Source organism: Pituophis catenifer, unplaced genomic scaffold, assembly GCF_029215685.1.
Source record: "Pituophis catenifer annectens isolate HBS135680 unplaced genomic scaffold, rPitCat1.0.hap2 SCAF_7, whole genome shotgun sequence".
In the NCBI taxonomy this organism is placed as follows: Eukaryota; Metazoa; Chordata; class Lepidosauria; order Squamata; family Colubridae; genus Pituophis; species Pituophis catenifer.
Genome location: NW_027256887.1, coordinates 22,567,138 through 22,591,348, shown reverse-complemented (window position 1 = coordinate 22,591,348; position 24,211 = coordinate 22,567,138). Strand labels below are relative to the sequence as shown.

General features: G+C 36.5%; 1 protein-coding gene across 1 annotated transcript in view; it reads right to left on the bottom strand.

Moving 5' to 3' along the window:
* SLC13A1 (solute carrier family 13 member 1) overlaps nucleotides 1–23,461 on the bottom strand; it is a 42,407-nt gene extending 18,946 nt beyond the window's left edge. Inside the window, exons 1-7 of the mRNA XM_070946705.1 lie at nucleotides 23,363–23,461; nucleotides 18,775–18,903; nucleotides 17,314–17,450; nucleotides 4,949–5,136; nucleotides 4,800–4,851; nucleotides 4,660–4,708; nucleotides 3,464–3,624 (exon numbers count right to left, since the gene is read on the bottom strand). Of these exons, the coding sequence (XP_070802806.1) occupies nucleotides 3,464–3,624; nucleotides 4,660–4,708; nucleotides 4,800–4,851; nucleotides 4,949–5,136; nucleotides 17,314–17,450; nucleotides 18,775–18,903; nucleotides 23,363–23,461 (815 nt within the window). The remainder of the gene's footprint in view (nucleotides 1–3,463; nucleotides 3,625–4,659; nucleotides 4,709–4,799; nucleotides 4,852–4,948; nucleotides 5,137–17,313; nucleotides 17,451–18,774; nucleotides 18,904–23,362) is intronic.
* Nucleotides 23,462–24,211: the final 750 nt, after the last annotated feature.

Genomic DNA, 24,211 nt, shown 5'->3' with positions numbered 1-24,211 from the left:
GAATTATATGGAAATTTGGCTAGTTTGAAGTGAATATGCATCTCAAAATATATATTCTTAAAATATAAAAGACAGGCCTAAATAGAAAAGGACTAAGCTCAGCTGCCCAACCAAAGCAAAGCCTTCCAATGGATTACATAACCATTATTACCTTGAACAAACTACTTGCTCAGCCAATTTTCACTAATAAATTCCCAGGCTAAAAAGAGCCTATCTTTGCCCTTAGGGACTTGGACTATTACAGACAGTGATATGAAAGAGAGTTGGAGTCTTGTCTTTGAACAACTCCCTCCCTTCTTGACTTTCTTTCATGGCTATTGTCATGCACTGTCATTTTCATTAAGGAATAGCTACTGATGTATAACTGCAATGACAAAATTGCTCTATCAGGACTAGCCTAGATATAAGACGATCTCTCTGCAACTGGGCTTTTATTATCTTAACAATGTTCTTAGGAGTTTAGGTTATTTAAGTTTCAAGAGAAGGACATTCTTTTCCCTCCCTCTCCACAACCCCCCCTCCAATAAGAACAGCAAAACTATATCATATCTAAGTAGAACTCAGAAGACCAGCTGTATCATGGAGAGCTATAAAGCCTGAGGATATTAATGCAGTTTAGTAATGATATTTCTTTATCCTGGGCATTCATTTTCCCTCTGCTGTGCAGCTGCTCAATTCATTACCTTTCTACATGCCTTCTTTGCTCACCTACTTCCAATTCCACAGCTCTCCATCTCCTGCCTTTGCCCTGAATTAATTTTCCTTAGAACTACCTGTTTACTCAAGCTATTTATTAGAGCCTGCTCTATAAGTTGTGTGCTTGGCCGCAACCCCAAGAATGTGCAGGCATCTTAAATTATGAGTTGAGAAAGCAGTAGCTGTTTCCATTCATTTTTCTGTCCTTCCCTGCCTCCAATAAGGCAAATCTGGATTCCTAATTATTACAGACTCAAAGAGAAAAGAATGGGCAAAAGGAAGGGATGAAAAGGAAGGGATTTATTCATTAGTTCCTTGTATCCCTCCCCATTTTTTTGAACTTTCTTTTTAAAGCAAGAGTTAGAAGACCAAGACATATGGGAAAACCAGGCCAAAAAAAGAACCCAGTTATTTAATAGCTTTTATGAACCAATTAATATGATCAAGCATATGTTTCCAATTGGAAACATCTAATTGAACTTTGCTTTTATATATGATAATGGCAGTGAGAACTTTATATGCACTAAGGGGCAAGACTTACAAAAGCCTACAAGAAAGGATGGATGGTGATGTTGGTGATTGATGGAGATGGTGAAATTGACAGCCTTGATGAAAGAAAAATGTAATGCCAAATGTAATCTCTATTTGGAAACCATTACTGGACTTTTTGTAAGAGGCTGAAAGAAGTGGAAAGCTGATTTTGAAATTTGATGATGGGTATTATATGGGCTTATCAAAATAATGTAGACAAATGTTAACAGAGTAAATTTGATGTATTCTTATATCTATATCTGTACCAAAGAAAGTCAGAAGTCCTTCTTTTTCTTACCCCCCCCCCCCTTTCTGTACTTTTATTCTTTTCTGAGATGAATGTCTATGGAGATTCTCAATCATCCAGGTCGTGGTTGTCCCAAAGGTGCTTTTTCAAAAGGCAACTGGACTGTTTTTCAATGAGGAAGACATTTCACTTCTCATCCAAGAATCTTCATCAGTTCTAGCAGAATGGTGGGGACAATGGATGGATTAGCACCCTCTCTAATGATCAGACAACTGCAAGGAATATAAATCCTTCCATTCCCCAGCATTCAGTCAGAGCTGAAGATGCTTCTTGGATGAGATACGAAACATCTTCAAGAAGAAAAAATGAAGAAAGTCCCATTGCCTTTTGAAAAAGCACCTTTGGGATCATCTTTTCTATTTTTGTTTATCTTTTAACATTGCATTTTTTTAAAATTTGTCTGTCTATCTGTCTGTCTTCAATGGAAACAGTAGCATTGTAAATTGCTATAACAATTATCCTAGAATCTCCACAAAACCAATGTCATAATGCTATATCATATATTAATAAATTTTTGCAGCCATTCCTGGTTAGCATATACAACCCAAATTCTATTTTTGTTGGAAATTAATATGAATGGAATATGCACATTCCATTCGTGGTGATCAAGACAAACTCACACAAGGAATTAGAGGGGATATGGATTTTGCTATGGTCCCTTGCTTTGTATTCAAAAAGATTTTAAAATCTTTGTGTCTTGGCTTATTTGATCATATGTAAGCTTTTCTTTTATTGCTTTGAAGTTCATATATTCTTCTGTGTAAAATTCAGTTTGCAGTGATGCAACTTTGAATGAATTACAAGTGGCAGATGGACAATATTCCTGGCAATTGGAAATTATTTTAGCAGATTAGAAATCCTTGGGATTTAGAGTGAAAGTGACAGAATGTTCGTGATTGTTATCTATATCAAGGAAAAATATTGCAGTTTATGTACTGTGTGTGTATTCAAATTATTCACCACAAAGCTTCACCTATAAATAACATTTCTTGAGGCCAAAATCATTTACGAAATATTTTTGAAACACCTCCAGCATTTTCAGATGTATTAATAAAAAATAGGGAAAAGGAGGGAAGGAATAGTAGCCAATTTGACAAACAATTATTTCAACCAAGATTACGGATTTATTATTCTGTCATTCTGAACTGTGTAATGGCCTTTACATCTATTACACTGTGTTTTTATGAATATCATAAAATCTTCTATGGGTGCTAGTCCTGCCGGTAATATTTCATCTTCTATTTGTATAAAGTGTAATCTAAGCAGTTAAACATTTAAAGAACTGGGAGAAAATTATAAAGGTGTGCTCTTAATATGAAATGAAGTTGAGCATTCCTTCCCACAGATATCATAAGGAGTACAGAAATTATGCCTTAAGTACTTAGAAACAAATAAATAATTACTGTGATTCATACAACAGTAATTAATTTTACCATAATTGAATTAAAAAAAATGGTGATGTGATACAGACATGTAATCTACAAGAGCAGGGTGAAGCAAATTAGTTAAATGGATAATTATTCTACTGGGGATGTATATGATCTGACATGCAGGTCTTTTAAGTTAGCTAACTACACTGTGGTAAGCACTTGGTATGACCAGGGATGCAAAGAACGAGAAGGGTAAAGAAAGGGCATTTTCCAATAAAAACAGCTTTGGACAAGTGAAGAGCTCCAAATTTGAATATAGGGCTCAAGGTTTCTGTCTGGTTAGTAGGGATACATCATTGAAGAAAACACTTCTGCTGACTTCTTCCCTATAAAACAGGAGTTTTATGATGTGGGATTTCTCATTAGCATTGATATCCAAATGGAGAAATATTAAATTATTGGAAAGCACTGCATTGACACGAATTAACTTAAATGGATAGAAGAACAGAATTGAAATTATTTAGATTTAGGGACAAAACATTTTAATTAATTTTCTTACGTATTGAATTGTTCTGCGAATATTAAATTGGTGGATGTCCCAGTGATGGTAGTCAGTCCTCCAATAGTGGATGAATAGGCAACACACAAGCACATGATTTTACATATCATATGGTCTTTTTTGTTCCGGTACTGTCTTTCAGGTTGGCTCAATTCTGAATTCTGATTAAGTAGAAATCAAACAAATACAATCAACAATTTTCATATTAGCCTATTAAAACCAGCCTTCCCTAGTTAAATGATTAATCTTTTAAAATTGTTAAGAACAGTAGTTCAATGTGTTGTTTATGGAGGGCAACATGTTGCACTGGCTGCCAGTCTATCTCTGGCTCCAATACAAGGTGTTGGTCGTTACCTTTAAAGCCCTCTATGACATGGGTCCAGAGTAGCTGAGGAGCTCTCTTTCTCCAATGGGATTGGCCCACCCCACTCATGTTGGCACAAGAGGCCCAATACAGACTCCATCAGCCAAGGAATTGCATCTGGAGGAGTTCAGAAGAGGAGCCTTTTGTGCCATGGCCCCTGCCCTTTGGAACATCATGCTGCAGCAGGTGAGAGCTGCCCCAACTCTTCTGGCCTTCAGGATATGTCTTAAAACATTGGCTATGCCAATAGGCATTTGGTCCTGGAAGAGAAGCTGTTGGCTGGAGTGGCTGGTGCAGTAACAGAGAAGGCACTACCACTTTTCTGCTCCAAACCCATAGTTTTTTTTTAGCTTGCCATAATCTTTTGTAATTTTAATCTTTTTATATTTGTAATTGTTTTAATATTTATAGGTTTTATGTTGTAAGACACCCAGAATCATCTGAAACTGCGAGATGAGCAACCTATACATTATGAGCAGTATACATTATAAACAGTAATAATATTGGGAATACTGATATATAGAATGGCAGTAACTTAATTTGGAATAAATAAAACGTCCCAACTGTCTGAGGAAGCTGAAATTTTAAACATGACTTTGAGATGTTCTCCTTTGTCTTAATACGCAAATTACTTTGGGATTGGAACACCAAGCCACCTGCATGTTTTAACTTACCTGGAAAATCAAGGAAACATTGTAGATATCATATTGCTTCATATTAATAATTATATAATATTATTCAATTGACTTTATAACTGAAACCATAACATGTTAATCTGACTGTAATAGCTATGCTAATCTTTAAAACAAGTGGGACAAATTATTTTAAGTACCTTTTCATTTTCAATGTCACACACAGCTTGAGCAGCTCCATTGCTGTATCTGGAAAGAAATATTTGCAGTAGTAATTATTTTAGTGCTAATAAAAAAGGTAAATCATATAAATATCTTGCTCTTTCTTGTTATATATTACCCTTCAACTTTAGTGGATTTCCAGTCAGGTGTTTCACACTCACTAATATTTTCTATGAAAACAAAAACAAAAAGTTCAAATGAAGGTGTTGTTTTTTGCTCAGGTGATTTTTATCCAAGTGAGGTTAAAAATGGGTTGAAATTAATTACCTTCAAGTTCCAGGGCAGGATTAGTGGTTCCATTTGCATATGTCATATCCATTGCATCTACTTCAGCTTCTGCACTAATGATTTGCTGAGCCACCGCCTCTACAATTGGCATCACCATAGCAGCAGTAGAAGTGTTGCTAAGCCACATCGATAGAAATGCACAGCTGATCATAAAACCAAGGGTGAGCCTGAAATAATAGTGAAAAGTCCATCTATGTCTGCTATTAACACTCAATAATATAAAGTAATTATAATAAGACCTTCTACTAAAGTTTCTAATTCCTTTCTCTATGTAGCTGTAGTATGAACCAATTAACTTAGCACTTTGGCCATTCAAGCAGAATTGGACTCTAAGAAGATAAAGCAGAATGCCATCTCTAACTCATCTATCTCACTTTTGTTTACACTGACTGCCAGTGGTTCTCTAATGGTTGAAGCAAGGATTTTCCCAAGTATGGCTGGATTTTCAGCAGACCAAACCATGGACTTGCATGCAATGTGTTGACACAAGCTGCAGCTCTTCCTTTACCCATACAGCAGTGGTGAAATCCAATTTTTTTTACTACCGGTTCTGTGGGCGTGGCTTGGTGGGTATGGTGTGGCTTGGTGGGCGTGTCTTGGTGGGCGTGGCAGGGGAAGGATACTGCAAAATCTCCATTCCCACTCCACTCCAGGGGAAGGATACTGCAAAATTCCCATTCCCTCCTTACTCCTGGGAGAAGGATATTGCAAAATTTCCATTCCCACCCCACTCTGGGCCCAACCAGAGGTGGTATTTGCCAGTTCTCCAAATTACTTAAAATTTCCACTAGTGGTTCTCCAGAACCTGTCAGAACCTGCTGGATCTCACCCCTGCCATACAGTTTAGCATATGGACCTCCAGATGATGTACAGAAGTGTCCATAAGACTGTGGGTATGTCTCAGAGCAGCACTGTTACAATGCAATCATCCCATCTCCTTTTATATATGCATCATTGAAAGGGGCAGAATATTGCCATGATGTAACAATGCTCCTTTCTTCATTTTGATGAAAATATCAGATCCTATGTATGCCTCTAACAATGAATAAGAGAACATGTACAAATTGAATTGTCAACGTATTCAGTTTTCAAACTTTGAAGTTTTTTTCTCAAGTCTTCTACACACAAATTTTTCACATAATAATGGAATTATTATTCTTTTTATATCATGCATATATAATATGTGTATTTCAATCTACTATACTTTCAAAGATATCAACATTAAAATAACCTAGAATCAATTTGTATCTGTAACAGAACTTGTTGATCTCAGTGAAATCATTTAACCAAGGGAGAAAAGGCAAGCAACCATCACCTTCTGGGGAAAAAGAAGAGAAGATGAAAAAAGTACTACAAAAATACTGCCCAATAAATTCAAGTCATGTGACTTTTTCAAGTTATGTGAGTTTTCTCAGAGAAATATAACTAAAGCAACTTTGAATAATATTTGCCAAATTTGAATTAACATTCAATGCATTTAATGCATTGAACTGAATCAAGTTGACTCTGAATCCATTTGAAGAGTCACTTGGTTTTTCCACACTGAATAGCTGAATAGATTTGATTCAGCTGACAGTTCAGGATGTACAATGTTCTAAATTTATACTATAATGTAAAAGCTACCACTAGTCTACATTCTGGTAAAGACAAGATTTACAAATAATAGTTTCACTAAGTGGGATTCTAACTTTAAATATTTTTTATTATAAAAATGTATTTGAAACCTGAAAGGTACACAACTGACTTGGGTAATGATTTTTAACACACTAGAGTTGCATCATCAACGTTTATGGTGTTTGAAATGCACAAATGGGTGAAGAATTGTTAATGAAATACCCTAAATTACTGCAATTTTCCATATTAATTCATATTGATTTTCAAGGTCCCTACTTTTTCCATATTAGGCCATTTCTTAATATATTTTTTTTCCTGATGCATCAAAACAGATAGACTTGTATAAAGGTCTCACTTTTCTATTTGGAAACAAGGCAGGAGTAGAAATCAAATCTTGGTCTTGGCAACAGAAAGAAACAATAGCCAATCACCAGCCATCAACATACCAATCAACCAATAGGAAGGCACCACATAAATGTGATGCATAGAATAGCACAAAGCACACATTCTAAGTAGAGAGAGATTCCCTGATGATGGGCTCTAGAATGAGTTCGAAAACTCCGAAGACTAAATCTCTGGTCCCAGTGACTGACCAAGATTGGATCCTGCAACATTATCCTGGGACATGTATATTTGCCTTCATTTGTGAAAAATCAAATCATTCCACATGTACAATTGGGAATTGCTTGATCATAATGTGATGATTGTGCTGTATGTTTCAACTAATTTTTTTTTGTTTTTGGAATCTTGCTTTATATTTTATCTGATTTCAAGAATGTGTATGGGGGATGGGACAAAAACGTTGAATGATCGCTTCAACCACATGATCAAAGCCTTGTGTATGTAAAAAGGGAGTAGGACTTTGATAGTGCATTTATAACATGAATCCTTGACTTTTTTAAAAAACACACACGGAGAGACATGCAGGAGATGACCCCATTCATTTTTGTGGAGTTTCCTTGGTACCTAATGGCTATGGTTTCTGCCTTAGTTTCTTGCATCTCAATCCAACTAATTCTTTTCTGTAAAGATTCTCCAAGAATGATATGTAATCTTCTAGTTAGATTGCCACGGTCTTCCAATAAGCTTTTACTGCCAAGTCCTGAAGTTTCTTTTCCAACTGAGAAATTACATCCTTGGAACACCTGCTCAGTTACTCACACAGCACAGTTACTGACAGTATTGTATTTTCGTTTGATATAGGAAACAGTCTAGCATAAGAATTTTCAGCAATGTGCCAAAATGGAAATGCATCAAACCACACTCTACATAGAACAGCAGCCACTGACTTGCCTTTTCATTGGGATAACCTTGAACAATTTTGTACAATTGTTCCCATGATACAATGCAAATGAAAGGCAATTATGGGACAAATTCAGTTTGTGATATTGCCCCATTTTTAACACAATTAATGATTACCATGTATGAATACACCATGTTTTAATTTACACCAAGCAGCACTAGCCTAAGTAATTGTTAAAGACCATAAAGATCTTTGAAATCTGTGACTCTGAAAATTACTTCAATCATTGTAATGAGTAGACTTATTTAAACTTATGAAAAATTGTTTTAACAGTTTTTCCTAATGTATTTGTAACATGTTAGGAAAATGCTTGCATGACTCCATGTTATTAAAAAAAAAAAAATCCTAATACTGTTATCAGACAGGATGTAATCTAAGGCTTCCTATAGTAAGATAAAACAAATTTCTCCTCAAATCTTATTCTAACAATGCAACAACTTTTTTTTTTGTTTCTGTTGTTTTCTTTTCTTTTTGCACAGCTATCTGAAATGATCTCAAATCATGCAGTAAGAACAGCCAGATCATCCTAGACAATTAATTTCACAAAGTTGAATCGGCTCAAGCTGTAAGTATTGTGAAGTCAACTGAACCAGTGCCTTTTTACCAAAGTACTTCTGACATCTATTGATCCTCTTCCCCAACCTCTCTACAACTGGTGGTTACACTGGGGTATTCTCTTAATAAGGGAAACCTAATGAAAGCCTTTGTACCATAGGTTTTGCAACCCTATGACAGGGGTTGGTTATATACTCCTTGGAGTATATAACTTTTTGAACCTGTCATGGGGTGTAAGAGGATAAAGATCACTATCATCATGTGTTATTAAAAGTAACTAAAGCTAATAGGCTTATTTTCTTCCCTTTATTCCAGCCCACTGGGTAAAAGACTTGGTCGTGTACATCGTCAATAACCCACAATAATTCTAACTACAGAATAAAACACATTGTATCAGCATAAATAAAAAGAGATTGGATTACTATATTAAATTAATAATAACGTTTAAAGCAAGGAGAAAAGCAACCAAAAATGTCCTAATGGTGAGAACAATTAAATAGTGGAATGGCTTGCCTTCAGAAGTTGTGGGTGCCCCATCTCTGGAGGCTTTTAAGGAAAGACTGGACAGCCACTTGTCTGAAATGGTAAAGGGTCTCCTGCTCAAGCCTCTAAGGTCCTTTCCAACTCTGTTATTCTACTTATTATTATTAAAATATTTTGTCCCAGTCCCTTTTACATCATAGCCCCTGGAATACTGTTCAAAGGTGTGTTTGGATCTCATACCTACAAAGATTGGGCACTCCTTACTGTGTGAGTTTGGCACACAGAAGGTTTTATAGTTTGAGATTAACATATACACTTCTGTAATATGTTAATATATTAACATAAACCTGGCCAATTTTTATTTTAAGCATGCAAAACAAAAATAATCCCAAACAAGTAGGGTAAAATAATTCTTGGGTTATCTCATAAATAATTATTTATAAATTATAAAACATATAAATTATATTAAAAAAAAACTTCAGGGTTCCCCCCCCCCCTATTTTTGACCATATATCTATATTTTATAGTTTAAACTACTAATCACGAATTAAGGAGCTTTCAATTAAAACAAATCGCTGTTGATATACTGTTGTTTTTTTTTAAAGGATAAAGTATAAAATACGTCAATTATATTATAATATATGTTTTAAACAATTTTAAATAGTGGTATGTGGGTTTTTTTGCTGTATGAAACAACAGAGCTATGTCACACATTTTAAACCACCAATTGGTTAGGTAGGGGTTCTCAGTTACTGTTAAATTACTGTTAACACTTTGTTAGGTGATTAAGTGTCTTTTCAGCATCTCTGCGACAACCACCAAATATTTCCTAGAGACTTTGCAGGAAGCCTATAACTAGTATCAACTGCTATTCACTGATTTCATGCCAAAGCTCAGCATTTTATGATTTTGTGAAAATTCCAATAGTAAAAGCGTATTTGCTTCCTGAGAGCTGCAGCTGGCTTTCTGATTGATACAGGTGCCATTCCTCTGCTGGCTGATAAAATAATAGATCTTTTTGTTCTTCCACTGTGTGGGCACCAACAGTTATTAGGCCATGCTTAAATTCTAGATAATATGAGCTTATTATGCTTGCTATTTAAAAAAATGGGTTATAACTACTTTTGAAAAAGATTGTGGATGAGGATGAATTATGCATGTAATTATAAAAATGCAAATGAATGATTCTGTCTTCTCCCAGTCCTTGCTTTTGATGTCTCCTTGATCTAGATCCAGTTAAATCAATATAATTAATCTTATTTTAATTATTCTATTCAATTTTGATGCTGCCCAACTCCAACTGACGCTGAGTGGCTCACTATAATAAAATAACAACAAAGCCAGAAAATGAACTATAAGGGAGTATAAAAATCGCTACAAGATAATCAGAAGATGGCAATTCATCAATGAAGCAAACAACTCAGAGGAGTCTAATCCACTCTAATCCAAGGGCAGGGTAAATATTACGTCAAAAGTGGAAATGTACGGATCTCCTGGGGGATCTCATTCCAGAAGGTGGGTGCCACTACTGAGATAGTGTGCTTCCTAAATTACAAAAATTAATCCCACTCTGCTGGATTGTACCGGATGGGCAGAAACCATAGAAGGTTTGATATACAGATACTGTATATAAATATATTAAATACATCATTACTCTGGATTATATGTACCTGGTGGCACAACAGACTAAAGATAAGAGCCCTGGTGCCGCAGCAGACTAAAGCACTGTTATTAACATCAGCTGCCTGCAATTACTGCAAGTTCAAATCTCACCAGGCTCAAGGTTGACTCAGCCTTCCATCCTTTCTAAGGTAGGTAAAATGAGGACCCGGATTGTGGGGGCAATAAGCTGACTTTGTATAAAATATACAAAAGTATGAAGGCTATTGCTTAATGCATTGTAAGCCACCCTGAGTCTCCGGAGAAGGGCGGCATATAAATCAAATTTAAAAAAAACAACCCTGCAAATTGTTTTGTTAGACAAAAGGCCAATAACTTTTTTTGGAGGGTGGGAATGGACAATGTGGCATCTTCCTTCTATCACAAATGTGAAATGCAGTTTCCTGATACAATTTTGACATATTCTTTTTCTCCTTCTGTCCTCCAGAGTTCTCCTGTCCATTTTTATTTATTGCCTACTTCAGAGAGGCAGGAAAAGTGAATCAAGAATTTGCTTTACCAGTAGTGCTATAACCAAACAAAGGTATATAACAAAGGTTATATACCGTAGTTTACCTTATAAATACTGGTAGTAGCTTGTTAGGGGACATGATAGCTCACTGGTTAAAGACACTGAGCTTGTCACCTGGAACACTGACAGCCTGGGTTCAAGACCCGAATGCCACACAAAGGGATAAGCTTCCATTACTTGCCCCAGCTCTGCTCAGTTTGAAAGCATGCAAATACAAGTAGATAAATAAGAAAGCACTTCAGTGGGAAGGTAAAAGCATACTGTGCCATGACTTGGCATATAGTCATGCTGGCCACATGTCCACGGAAGTGTCTTCTGACAATGCTGGCTCCCTTGGCTAAGAAACAGAGTTGACCGGACAGGGGAAACCTTTACTTTTATCTTTAGTAGGTTGTTCAATTGAAATCTGGTAAAAATGTATAATATGTGTGTGTTTTTTAATTAGTATTTCTTTTTCCTGGCGGATCCTACTTTTCCCCTGGGCTTTTCCACTGGAAGAGAGAGAAGAAAAGTTGTGGAAGGACAGTCAGCATAGATAACTACTGTATGGATTAGAACAAGTAGTCCTTGATTTACAACAGTTTGTTTAGTGACCGTTCAAAGTTACAATAGCACTGAAAAAAGTGACTTATGACCATTTTCCACACTTATGACTGTTGCAGTATCCACATGGTCAGGTGATCAAAATTCAGACACTTGGCAACTGATTCATATTTGTGACGGATGCAGAGTCCCCAGTGGTGGGTTTCAAAATTTTTTACTATAGGTTCTGTGGGAGTGGCTTGGTGGGCGTGGCATGGCTTGGTGGGTGTGGCTTGGTGGGTACGGCAGGGGAAGGATACTGTAAAATCTCCATTCCCACCCCACTCCAGGGGAAGGATACTGCAAAATCCCCATTTCTTCCTGATCAGTTGGGACTTGGGAGGCAAGAATAGATGGGGGCGGGGCCAGTCAGAATTTTTACTACCAGTTCTCCGAACTACTCAAAATTTCCACTACCAGTTCTTCAGAACTGGTCAGACCTGCTGAAACCCACCTCTGCAGTGTTCCTTGTTCATGTGATCACCTTTTGCAACCTCCCGACAAGCAAAGTCAATGGGGAAGCCAGATTTCACTTAACAACCATGTTACCAATTTAAGAACTGCAGTGATTCACTTAACAAATGTGGCAAGAAACGACATAAAATGAAGAAAAATTCACTTAACAACTGTTTCACTTAGCAACAGACATTTGGAGTTCAATTGTGGTTGGAAGTCAAGGACTACCTGTATTTCACTGAGCTTTTTAATGAGCCCGTATAGCAAGGATGGAGAAACCAACCCCTAACGCCTTCAAGAGCCTCTCCAAGACGACTGAAAAGTGACGGTATATAGTTTTTCTTTTGATTTTGAAATAGGAAATAAATGAGATTTTCAATTTTGCTCATGACAAGCAAGTCACAATTTTAAAATAGAAGCACCCCGAATGTCCTCCAAACCCACATGCTTCTATATCCTCACCGACTCTGTGACTCTCTCATTAGTCTGTTAACTCCAAAGTGTGCAAATTCCTTGACACACCCGCCCCCCAAAGGTCACTGGTTTCTGCTATACAACAAGTAATTCTCTAATCATAAATCCTAACAAGCAGCTGGCTTTCTTTGCTAACATCTCAGTTCACCAAGTATCTAAATCATTTTTTGTTATCAATCTATGCACAGATACACATGAGCACATACATCAGTTCACAAACACACTTCACTGAATATCTGACTGATTACCGACACAACAAAGAGCAATAGAACACAATTTCTTGAAAACAGTGCATGTTGCTAGTTTTTTCCTCTAAATCATAAAGTCTGCGTAAGAAGGCCAGCCACCAGGGAACAAACCACACGCATGATCTCCCTTTACAAATCTGTAGAGGCACTGAATTGGAGAGAATCTGGGGTAGCTGGATAGTTTTGACAATTAGATGGGCCAGGAGCATATATATATATATATATATATATATATATATATATATATATATATATATATATATATATATATATATATATATATATATTATTTATTTATTTATTATTTATTTATTATTTATTTTATTATTCATATTTCTATGCCGCCCACTCTCCAAGGACTCTGGGTGGCTTACACCAAAGACAGTATACTAAATAGCATATTGCCCCCAACAATCTGGGTCCTCATTTTACCCACCTCGGAAGGATGGAAGGCTGAGTCAACCTTGAGCCGGTGAGATTTGATCTGCTGAACTAGCAGTCAGTTGAAGTAGCTGCAGTACTGCACCCTAACCACTGCGCCACCTCGGCTCTGTAGGCATACTGAGGCATATGTATACTGTAGGCATATGTATACTGCAATTGCTTTTGACAGTTTCAACATCATTCAAGATGAATGTGTCTGACACTCCTACATGCTATTTAGAATACCTGACTCTTCCAAATATGAAAAACTGACATTTTTGCTATTAAAATCACATTTAAACAATTCAGGTTTCTACTTATACATATTGGATCCCTAGTAGTGTACAACATTGGCGGTATCCATAAGTTTTATGTTATGAATGTTTCTACAAATACTCTTTGCTTATAACAAGTGCTATCCAGCAGCTTTAAATAAACTGCTTAAATGCTTTATTGCATGTTCAAATTATCCTAATCAGTGATGTTCATTACATTTTAAAATCCAATTCTTCCATAAATACTTTCTGCCACTTTTTTCATTTCTACTATATACGAACATTGATTCTGTCATTCACAAACTATATTGAATGGAGTATGTTTCTAGTGTCTAAGCTATATGCATTTATTAATAAATTTCTAAAGTAAAATTTTCTTTTAAAACTTTTGTTAAAGTTGATAATAGCTTATTCAATAATATTAAAGAATACTACTAAACACAAGAATACTCCATTAAAAAACCCACTGTGAAAATGCAACAGCAATTTGCTGCCAAAAGTTTTGAGTTCATTGACAAATTTACAACAGATGACAATACTACTCTGTAGTAAAAAACTCTGCCCAACCTAGCAAACTAATTTGATTTAATTCAGTTAAATTAAATACTATCTGAAGGCAAATCTATATTCTATTTCTCTTACAGAAAAGTGTGTAAAATATTCTTTGATCAAAATGCTGACTTGATAAAATATAATGCATGCAAGCATGAAGATATCAAGACTGATGGTTGCAGGACTGAACAATTCAAAGGCATAAGTCAATTATGATGAATATGTCATCTCCAGTGGAAGGAATTTCAAATATGTTTAATTCCAAAAACCATATTATAAGCATCAGAAAGATCAATTTATTTAGCTTCCCTCTGGGAAAAGTCATTATAGATGATAAGGAAAGACGCATGGGGCAGCTGTAGCTTATTAACTTTGTAATGTTTCCTTGGTATAACTTCCCAGACCAAACTAAATCAAAAAGTATAATAAATTAAAACTTTGTGACCTGTTCACTCACTTGTATGATTGGAGAAGAAGTGTGAAGCTTTACATGCAACATTAAATCGTCATTACTTTTGGGTTTTATTCTGTATATATATTTAATAGTATGAAGACAACCAGATTACAAAGGAAATTCTAGATAAATGTATTGTTTATTTTTCTATTATCTATCTGAACTTTTTACTAATTTGAAATCACAAAATCATGAGGTTTAGGCTGTAATTCTAGACATTGGAGCAACCAAGCAAGTCTATATGTGTGTAATAAAAAATATTAGGTAAAGGTAAAGGTTCCCCTCGCACATATCTACTAGTCGTTCCCGACTCTAGGGGGCAGTGCTCATCTCCGTTTCAAAGCCGAAGAGCCAGCGCTGTCCGAAGACATCTCCATGGTCATGTGGCTGGCATGACTAAACGCCAAAGGTGCACGGAACGCTGTTACCTTCCCACCAAAGGTGGTCCCTATTTTTCTACATGTATTTTTTATGTGTTTTCGAACTGCTAGGTTGACAGAAGGTGGAACAAGTAACGGGAGCTCACCCCATTACTCAGGACTAGGGATTCAAACCGCTGAACTGCCAACCTTTCGATTGACAAACTCAGTGTCTTAGCCACTGAACCACTATGTCCCACAATAAAAAAATATTGCTTACTCTCAATTATTCTTGTTTGAAATATACTTTGCATATTTCATGTTATATACTCGCATTACTGCAAAGAGAAATAAAGGGTCATTGTACATGTGACATGACACTTAAAATACTTGGGTCTAGGGAAACTGATTACAGTATTATAGTCGAAATGTGTAATTTACATAACTAAGAACTGAGACGTATATCCATAGAACTGTAGCTTAAATTTCTCTGAGAAGATAAGTATAAAAATGTACTTTTAGTCTATTTCAGTGTTTCTCAACCTTAGCCACTTTAAGATGGATGGATGTAAACTCCAGCTTTACCACCATCTGTATCAAGTACTTGGGAGATGAGGGCTTGGCAGCATAAGGAAACTTAATAGGTAGCCATCATCAAGCTAATCAACTACTAAAAATCCACACACCAGGCACCATATAACTACAACAAACAGAATAGTCCCATGATGACAAACCTATGGCATGTGTGCCACAGGTGGCACACAGCGCCCTCTCTGTGGGTATGTGAGCCGTCGTCCCAGTTCAGCTCTCCACGCATGTGTGCACCTCCACACCAACCACCTGTCGTCAGGTCTCTGTCGCGCATGCACAGGAGGTGGAGTGCATGTGGGGGGCATGTGTATGCATGGGGGGCAGGCGCATGGGGGGCCATGTGCACGTGCAGGGCCAGGACACATGCATGGGTCTGCATGTACATTGCATTTGGGGGGTTTGGGCGTGCATGCATGCATTTGCGCACACACATGTGCGCTTTGGGCACTCGGTCCAGAAAAGGTTAGCCATCACTGGAATAGTCCAAAGCACACACACTGCTAGGGAGAAATTCCCTGAGAATGGGCTCCAACACAAGTCTGAAAGCTCAGGGGATTAAACCTCTGGTCCTTGTGACTGACCCAGATTGTATCTTGCAACATTATCCTGGGATATGTATATCCGCCTTCATTCCCGAATTTCCCCTCCACCCAACTTAACATGACTAAGGTTGAGAAACACTAGTCTATTCTATATTAGCATAAAGTTTCCTAGTGACCTCTCATACAAATATTTTCAAGGCTAACCCTACTTAGCTTTCTAGATCACCCCAAATGGCTAGATATGGTTACTTTTGGATCCATCCCATGGTGTCCAGCAGAATGCCTACAGGTGCAAAGTATCAATATGGCTGCTGTGCAATTGAAGGACCACCTCTTTTTTTGCTAGTATTGTATGTTTGCTGGTAGGAATGCATCAGCACATCTACCAGCTCTTACCATGGCTTCCTGTTCACCCACATCGAACATCAGGAGGGGAAACGCTCCTGCTTTAGCTAACATTGCTAATTTGCAATCAAAGAGGTAAGTGACAGCTTATTGCTTCCCCATCACAGCAGCCACTGGCAATTCAGACTCAGGGAGCCTGCTGTGCTTACAAACTCCTTTTTGACTTGCTGATGGGATTGACAAGAGACAGTAGGGGCCATCTGACTCCCTGAGAGCAATAAAAAAGAGCACAGCATGGGTTTAATTTCTTCTTTGTAAGAACAGTCGGCAAATTGGGAAAAAGACAGAATATTCCTCCGAGTCTGAAATTGCTGCTGGAACTACCTAAACTATAAATTGAATAATAGTGATGCAGTGTATGAAAGATCTCGTGGGTTGCCTAATCTCAGCCATTAAGGAGGATGAGTCAGAGTTGTTCACTAGTTCGTCTGCTATTTCGTTCCAAGCCATCCACCATTATCGTCAATAACAGAAGCTTTTCATGTGCAACTTGTCTTCTCGCCCCAATGATACATATAATTAAATTTCAGCAAAAGGCTGGTCGTAGAAAATCTCTTTAGCAGCCAAATAGAGCAGTAATCCTGGTATGTAAACAGGCAATGCCTTACAGCTCAACTTGCCCCATTGTTTCTTATCCTCTTTGTAACAGTGAAACTGTACTAAAGCAGCACTTGTTGAATTTCTTTCCAGTGTGTGGTTGCTAATGGACAACAAAATATCAAGAAAAGAGGAAGCAACTGTGCTGCAAAGCAAAGTCATTTCTGAGCCAAATGGAATTTCAATGGCATCTTCATACATACAGACAAACAAACACACACACATGTGCGTGCTACATACCATGCAGGGTTAACACCCACCAGCATCACCATTTTCAGGGCAATTCTCTTGTGCAAATTCCATTTTTCAATTGACGTTGCCAGACAAATTATGCCAGTCAAGAGCAGATGAAAATCTTTAAAATAAGCAGATGCTACCTAAAAAGCAAAATGTGTCTTATTAGCTAAGTGCATGCTTTTAAACTTTTGCATTCAAAACACAAAAATCATCTGGAACAAAAAAAGAGTTTTTTAAAACAAAAAATATATATGAAGCAGTTTTGGAGAAAGATGCAGGTTAGTGGCTGCAGTGCCCATCATCTGAGAGAAATATGAGATAAATAAAATAAATGGAGCTAATAAGAATTAGGGAACTGTAGGATAAATTTAGATTGTGCGTATAGGAAGTCATTTTCATTCACTTCTTAGTATTTTAGTTGTCTAAGTGATATCAGTGTCATTCTATGGCTCAGTTCATGAAAAGTGATTTTGTTTTTAGTATCATAAGCAAGCGTCATCATAATGTAGTCTGCTCAGTCATCCTTCTGTGTTCCTGCAGTTTTCCGGGCAATTTTTTTGGAATTGGTTTATCACTGCCTTGAGAGAGAGTAAGTGGCTCACGGTCACCCAGCAGCTTCATGCCTAAACTGGAATTAGAACTCACAGTTTCCTGGGTTTTAGCCTTGTTTTATTAACCTTGTACCAGGCTAGCTCTGTTTTTAAATTTCTGCCTCACAATCATCTCTAATGTAAAAATAAATGCAAGCCAGGATAGTTTCAAGATGTGTTCTAACTGAACTCAGGGCTTTTTAGTAGGATTATTTAATTGGTTCCACAAATAGAAGAGCCTGTAGTACAGTGGACTAAAGTACTGTTATTAACATCTGCTGCTTGCAATTACTGCAAGTTCAAATCTCACCAGGCTCAAGGTTGACTCAGCCTTCCATCCTTTCTAAGGTAGGTGAATTGAGGACCCAGATTGTGGGGGCAATAAGCTGACTTTGTATAAATATACAAAAGTATGAAGGCTATTGCTTAACGCATTGTAAGCCGCCCTGAGTCTCCGGAGAAGGGCGGCATATATATTAAAGGAAAAAAAAAATAGCAGCTAGATGGAAGCAAAGAATCGGAATTGTGTTATCTTTTTTAGCCTAGTGGTGCTCTGGATTTTTGCAGTTTAGATCTCATAGCCCTCCTTTTAGCATTTGGCACCTTATAATCCAGGGGTGGGCAACTGTGGCCCTTTTACAACCTGTGGACTTCAACTCCCAGAATTCCTGAGACAGCTCAGGAATTGGCTGTCTCAGGAATTCTGGGAGTTGAAATCCACAGGCTGGAAAAGGGCCACAGTTGCCCACCCCTGTTATAAACCAACATCTGATCAAAGAGAGTACAAGCACTTTAATCTTTGAAATATAAATTGACTGACTGATGGAGTAACAGTAGAGAAAAAGAAACAAACAAACAAACAGAAGAGATATACCTTTTTTGAAGGCAATATTCCAAACAGTGGAAACATTAAAGCAGGAATTAATGCAGAAACAGCCAGAGGCAAAGCTTCTGTAAGCCAGAAGACACCAACCACAAACAACGTGTATGCACATTCCGCTTCCTAGAAAAAATAATTTAAAACAAATTAGTTTTACCTTAGACCAGTGTTTCTCAACCTTGGTAGCTTGAAGATGGGTGGACTTCAACTCCCAGAATCCCCCAGCCAGCAGCGCTGGCTGGGGGATTCTGGGAGTTGAAGTCCACCCATCTTCAAGCTACCAAGGTTGAGAAACACTGCCTTAGACAATAATTGTAGTCAAATGGCAATATCCAAAGAACGGAAGAGAAAATACAATTCCAAATATATAGTTGTACACCAAAGTTTAGACATCTCGTCAAACTGCAGGTTTCAATGAATCCTTCAGTAAACAGAAGCTGACCCAACCTCTACTTACAAAAGTTAACCACCACAATCTTCTGCCAATTTGAATCTATACTAAAGTTTCGCATTATTTTACTGTAAGGGAATGACATTTATTTGGACTAAAATAAAGTGATTTCATGGCGACACTCTATTCTGCTAACTGAAATGCACTTATCTGGGCAATTAGTTTGATAATTATATAGAAGCGATTTTAAAAAAATATTGTGCTAATGGCAGTTTTCGGTCTGTAGGCCAACTATCCTCATTTTGGTTTCAGTTACAGTATATAAGATAACTGAGGATGTGCCTCTATGGAGTTCTTTTGCTTTGTCCTCAAAACAAACAAACAAAAATGAATGCCCTAGGACACAAGCCTATTTGAATTCATTTTCCTATACTTCCCATCTGCTAAAGCCTGCATGTTTGGGCTGAGATCTACCGTATAAGATTGGTGATCTGGATATGAATAAACAGTCTCCTAAATAGGATTGAGAATATGTTTCTTCGTGTTTGTTCAATTTGCCCTTCTAAAAGCTTCGGGGGGGGGTATACATAGTCTCCATGGAGCTATGTGATATATGTGTCACGGGGAGCCTAAGATTCATTCTTAATGATGGAACATTTTTGTCTGCCTTTCCACATCCTTAGCACTCTGTAACAGATTGTGTCCCAGAGAGGTAATTAAAAACAGGAAACCACTACTTGTTACCAGCTTTCAGTAAAATTGTAAAGAAATCTTCAAGAAACCAAAGCAAAGACAAAATCTATACATATTAAAACTTCTGCGGCCAGTTTTTTTCTCTCTCCATCACATGAAGGATCTCTTAAACTATCCTTGTGCACATACGCTAGAGAAGAAAGATTAGTCGGAAAGATTAGTCATTTAAATGACAGATTGAGCAGGGTTTCTTCTCTCTGCCTGAAACTAAATTATCCATCTCTTAGGCACAGCTACATTTCAGTAAGATGGTAAACAAGAGAAATTTATTTTATTGCATGCAATTTGTTGAAAAACACAGTAGTAAAATCTCATTTTTATAACACTTTTCCATTCTTACAGAATTATATTCTAAAAAGAAAATACAACAATAAATATAATCACTATGGACCTAGAATGTGCAGTAGGAGGTTACCTGTCTTTTGTGGCTAGTCATACATATTTAGCACATATTTCCCAAACAATGATTAATTTCTTAAGATACCATCCAAATTTTTACTGCATAACTACTGATGATTGAGAATTACTAAGAATCAGAGCTTTGATATCAAACATTAATATACTTAAATGATGCAAAGGATTGCTTTTTAGGAAATTATAGAAAGACCAGTATCAAACCACACTGAGAGATGACAATTGCAGCTATGTATATGGATAAGGAAACTCTCAACTGAGATGGGGATATATATATATAAAAATTGAACTTTTTCAAATGTAAATATAGGGCTACTAGATTTGGGATGGAAAAATCTGGATGGTCCCAAGATATTAGAAATTAAAATTTCTTTTTCCTGCCAGGAATTTTTCAGCTCACATCTGGCAAATTTATGAACATTTATTTAACTATGAATGTTTTAATTAATACATAAACATAGCTATTTTTGAATTTTGCATGGCATAAGCATTTAGAATGTTAAACTCACTGACATTTGCTCATAAAAATATAAATTTGTAAAAATAATGTAAAAATTCTCATATTGGTCAAATGTATTTGTAAATATTATGTTAGATACACAATACATACAAAAACATGGATGCTTAACGGAATAGGCATAAAAATACATGAGTATTTTTTACTGCAAACTTTAAAAAAAATCAAGGGAAATAATCTGAACTTGATAGAGCTATACAAGCTGAAAAACTAAGAAAAATTAAGACTGATAGCTCCTAGGTCACAGCTCAATATGTTGTAAGATTCTTTACTGCTATCTGTACCATTCATAGTACTATATCATATTTTTCATGTTTCCTAACTTAAAATATACAAAGTGTGTCCTTCCAACTATTTTATGGCTATATAAATGATACCAGGTTCCATAAATATACAATGAGACTGCTTCACAACATTGGTTCCATATGTCAACATAGGTTTCTCTGACAGATATGTTGCTCTATATATCCATCATATCCATCTATATGGGTATTCCTTGACTTATAACAGTTTATTTAGTGATTGTTTGAAGTTACAACAGCACTGAAGAAAGTGACTTATGACCATATTTTACACTTACAACCATTGCAGCATCCCTATAGTCATGTGGTCAAAATTTGGGTGCTTGGCAACTGATTCATATTTATGACGGTTCCTGCTATCATGTGATAACCCTTTGCAACCCACTTAACAACTGTCTCACTTAGCAACAGAAATTTTGGGCTCAGTTGTGGTTGTAAGTCAAGGACTACCTGCATATCCAAACAGACATCTATATTCCTAAACAATTGTGTATTGGATGGTATATATTGATGCATGGCAAACTCATAATATAAAAGATACTAGAGAAGAGAAAAAATCATTGCATGAATGTGATAGATTTACCTTTCAATCTTCGGAGTCTATTTTTATTTGTTCTCAAAATAACTTCTCTGAAAATGCTGTTATGACTAATTATGATGGGGAGAATATCTGCATTAGGGGAGATTTATATTCCTCCTTTAGAACTTAAAGGAACTGTGCGGTACTGTGAAAATATATAGACATAAAAAGTTGGGGGAAAGTGTATAGCTAATCAAACTGCCACAGTCATTGACCAGGATGACAGTCGGCAACTTCTCAAAAATCAAGTTTTGTTGTAGAATTTCATGGAGTCCAAAATTTACTCATTAACATTATTAACATCTGACAAGTGCCTTGATTATATTGCCAGATAAAAAGCCACACTTGTCCAGTTAACAAGCTGCTGATATCTACTTAGTTTAATCTTCTGTCATCAGAAGATGTTAAATAGAAAATGTTGCGTTCATATGCAATCTCTGTACTGTTATTGAAGGTATTGATCAATTAATATTGAAAGCATCTAATACACTAAAAAAATCAATACCTGCTGAATTCCATCTTTCAGCAACCTTCATACAATGGCCCATAGATGTAGCACTTTGTTTTGAAATCAAAATAAGTGGAAGGCACTTTAAGAGGGAAAGGCTGATGAGAAAACTCTCTAGAGAACAAGTATGTAGGAGAAGCATGAAGAAAATGCAGCTGTTTCAAAGGAAAATAAAACATGGTCCAAGAAAGAACGCTTGAAGCTTGCATATATCCCAAAGGAATATGCTATATTCCTTTTTTGTGAATACAAATATTACAAATTAGAATTTATTCAGATTCATGAAAATATCTTCTTTGGGTGAAGAAGGGTTCGTATGATGTTCCTCTGTCATATTTTAAAAATTCTGCCCTATCTGAATGTGGAAACTAGGAATCAGGGTAGGGGATATCCCTTGGAATATATGATAGCAATTGTAAAAATGATTTTCATCTTTTTATCTATTTTGTTCTATTAAGACAGGTTTACTGACATTCCTACTGAATTTTATACTTTCAAAAAGAAGGATCCCCTCTGTAAGGTTTTTTTTCCCAGTCTTGTTGCCTTAGTTGTAATTTGAAACTTCCATAGTTTTTAGTAATTTTCTATCCACAACTAAACATACTTTAGGTTTGTGATAAGGCTCACACAGTACGTCAAGGTTTACTTTAACCATACTTTACTAATTAAACCATAATTGAGTGGGTTTCTACAAAAACCTGTCATAAGCCATGATTTACAAATCATATTGGCTTCAAATGCCCATATACTAAAACATAAAGATACATGTAATTCACAGCCTCTAGGATTTTTGTGAGGAGCTGTGATTTCAAAAGATATGAAATATTTTGATTGATGACTTCTCAGTTTATCCATTAAAATCACATTAAGAAAAATCAGAAAAAGAGCCTTGATCATTTTCCAGTCACATACATTATAATGTTGTACGGAATTTCATTCTGAGATCAATAGGGCATAAAATACCGGAAGTCAGTGATATAGCCAGGTAAAATAATTCAACGTCAATATACAGCCCAGCTTTTCCCAATCGATGCATCTCGCTATGCTGGCCATGCCAGGTGCAGTCAAGCATATCTAAACAGCCTCAAGCTGAAAAGGCTCTGCCGTTCTCACTTACTTTGGTTCTGATGATGAGAGGCAGTGGAAGCAGCAGAAGAGGAGTAAAAACAGTAAGAAAGAACCGGCGGTACACCAAGAGTTCTCTGATTATCTTCATTGTCCTGGGTTGGCAACTTAGCTTTTCTGCAGAAAAATAATAAAAAAGAAAATTGATTCAGCTTTAAATAGATGTATCTGATTAATATTTCTCTAAACTGTCACCTTTAGTCATTGCAACAGAGCTTTGGCCAAGCCAAGTTAAAAATAAATCTTGTTCTTTATTGTTACCTTGTTTACATTAACATGTGAGATAAGAAGTGCATTCTCCAGTGAAGACACTGCACTTGTTCTTTCTCTTTTAAGATAAAACAGTTCCTAGCTGTACTATGCTGTTTTAACCAGGATTTTCTCTACATTAGAATGGCTCTGAGAAGCTTTTTCATTCAAAAATTTAACCAACTTTGAAGAGGGATTGTTCTGAAGCAGAGGTTTTACTTGCAGCTCTTTAAACCTACAGTACTTTGGTTAGCCTCATAAACTGAGATTAAAACGGTGACAAACATAACAAGAAATACTTAGAACAATTGTTTCATATTTATGGATTGGTGGTGCTGGATATCTATCCATACTACATAAACTGAGAGACAATTTAAGTATATGGTTTTTGGATGAGTTCCATAGCAACTTATGGAATTTGTAAGGGGAGGGGGGAAAGGTTTAGAAGAAGAGTGTGGCCAAATTACCTAAAGCTAACTTTCTAAATGCTTTGCAAGGCCAGTGGGCCAGAGGTCACTTGTGAATTATGTATTGTAGAGCAAATGTAGAGACGTTAGTCTCCATAGATCTCTGAGGCATATAATCAGCTGCA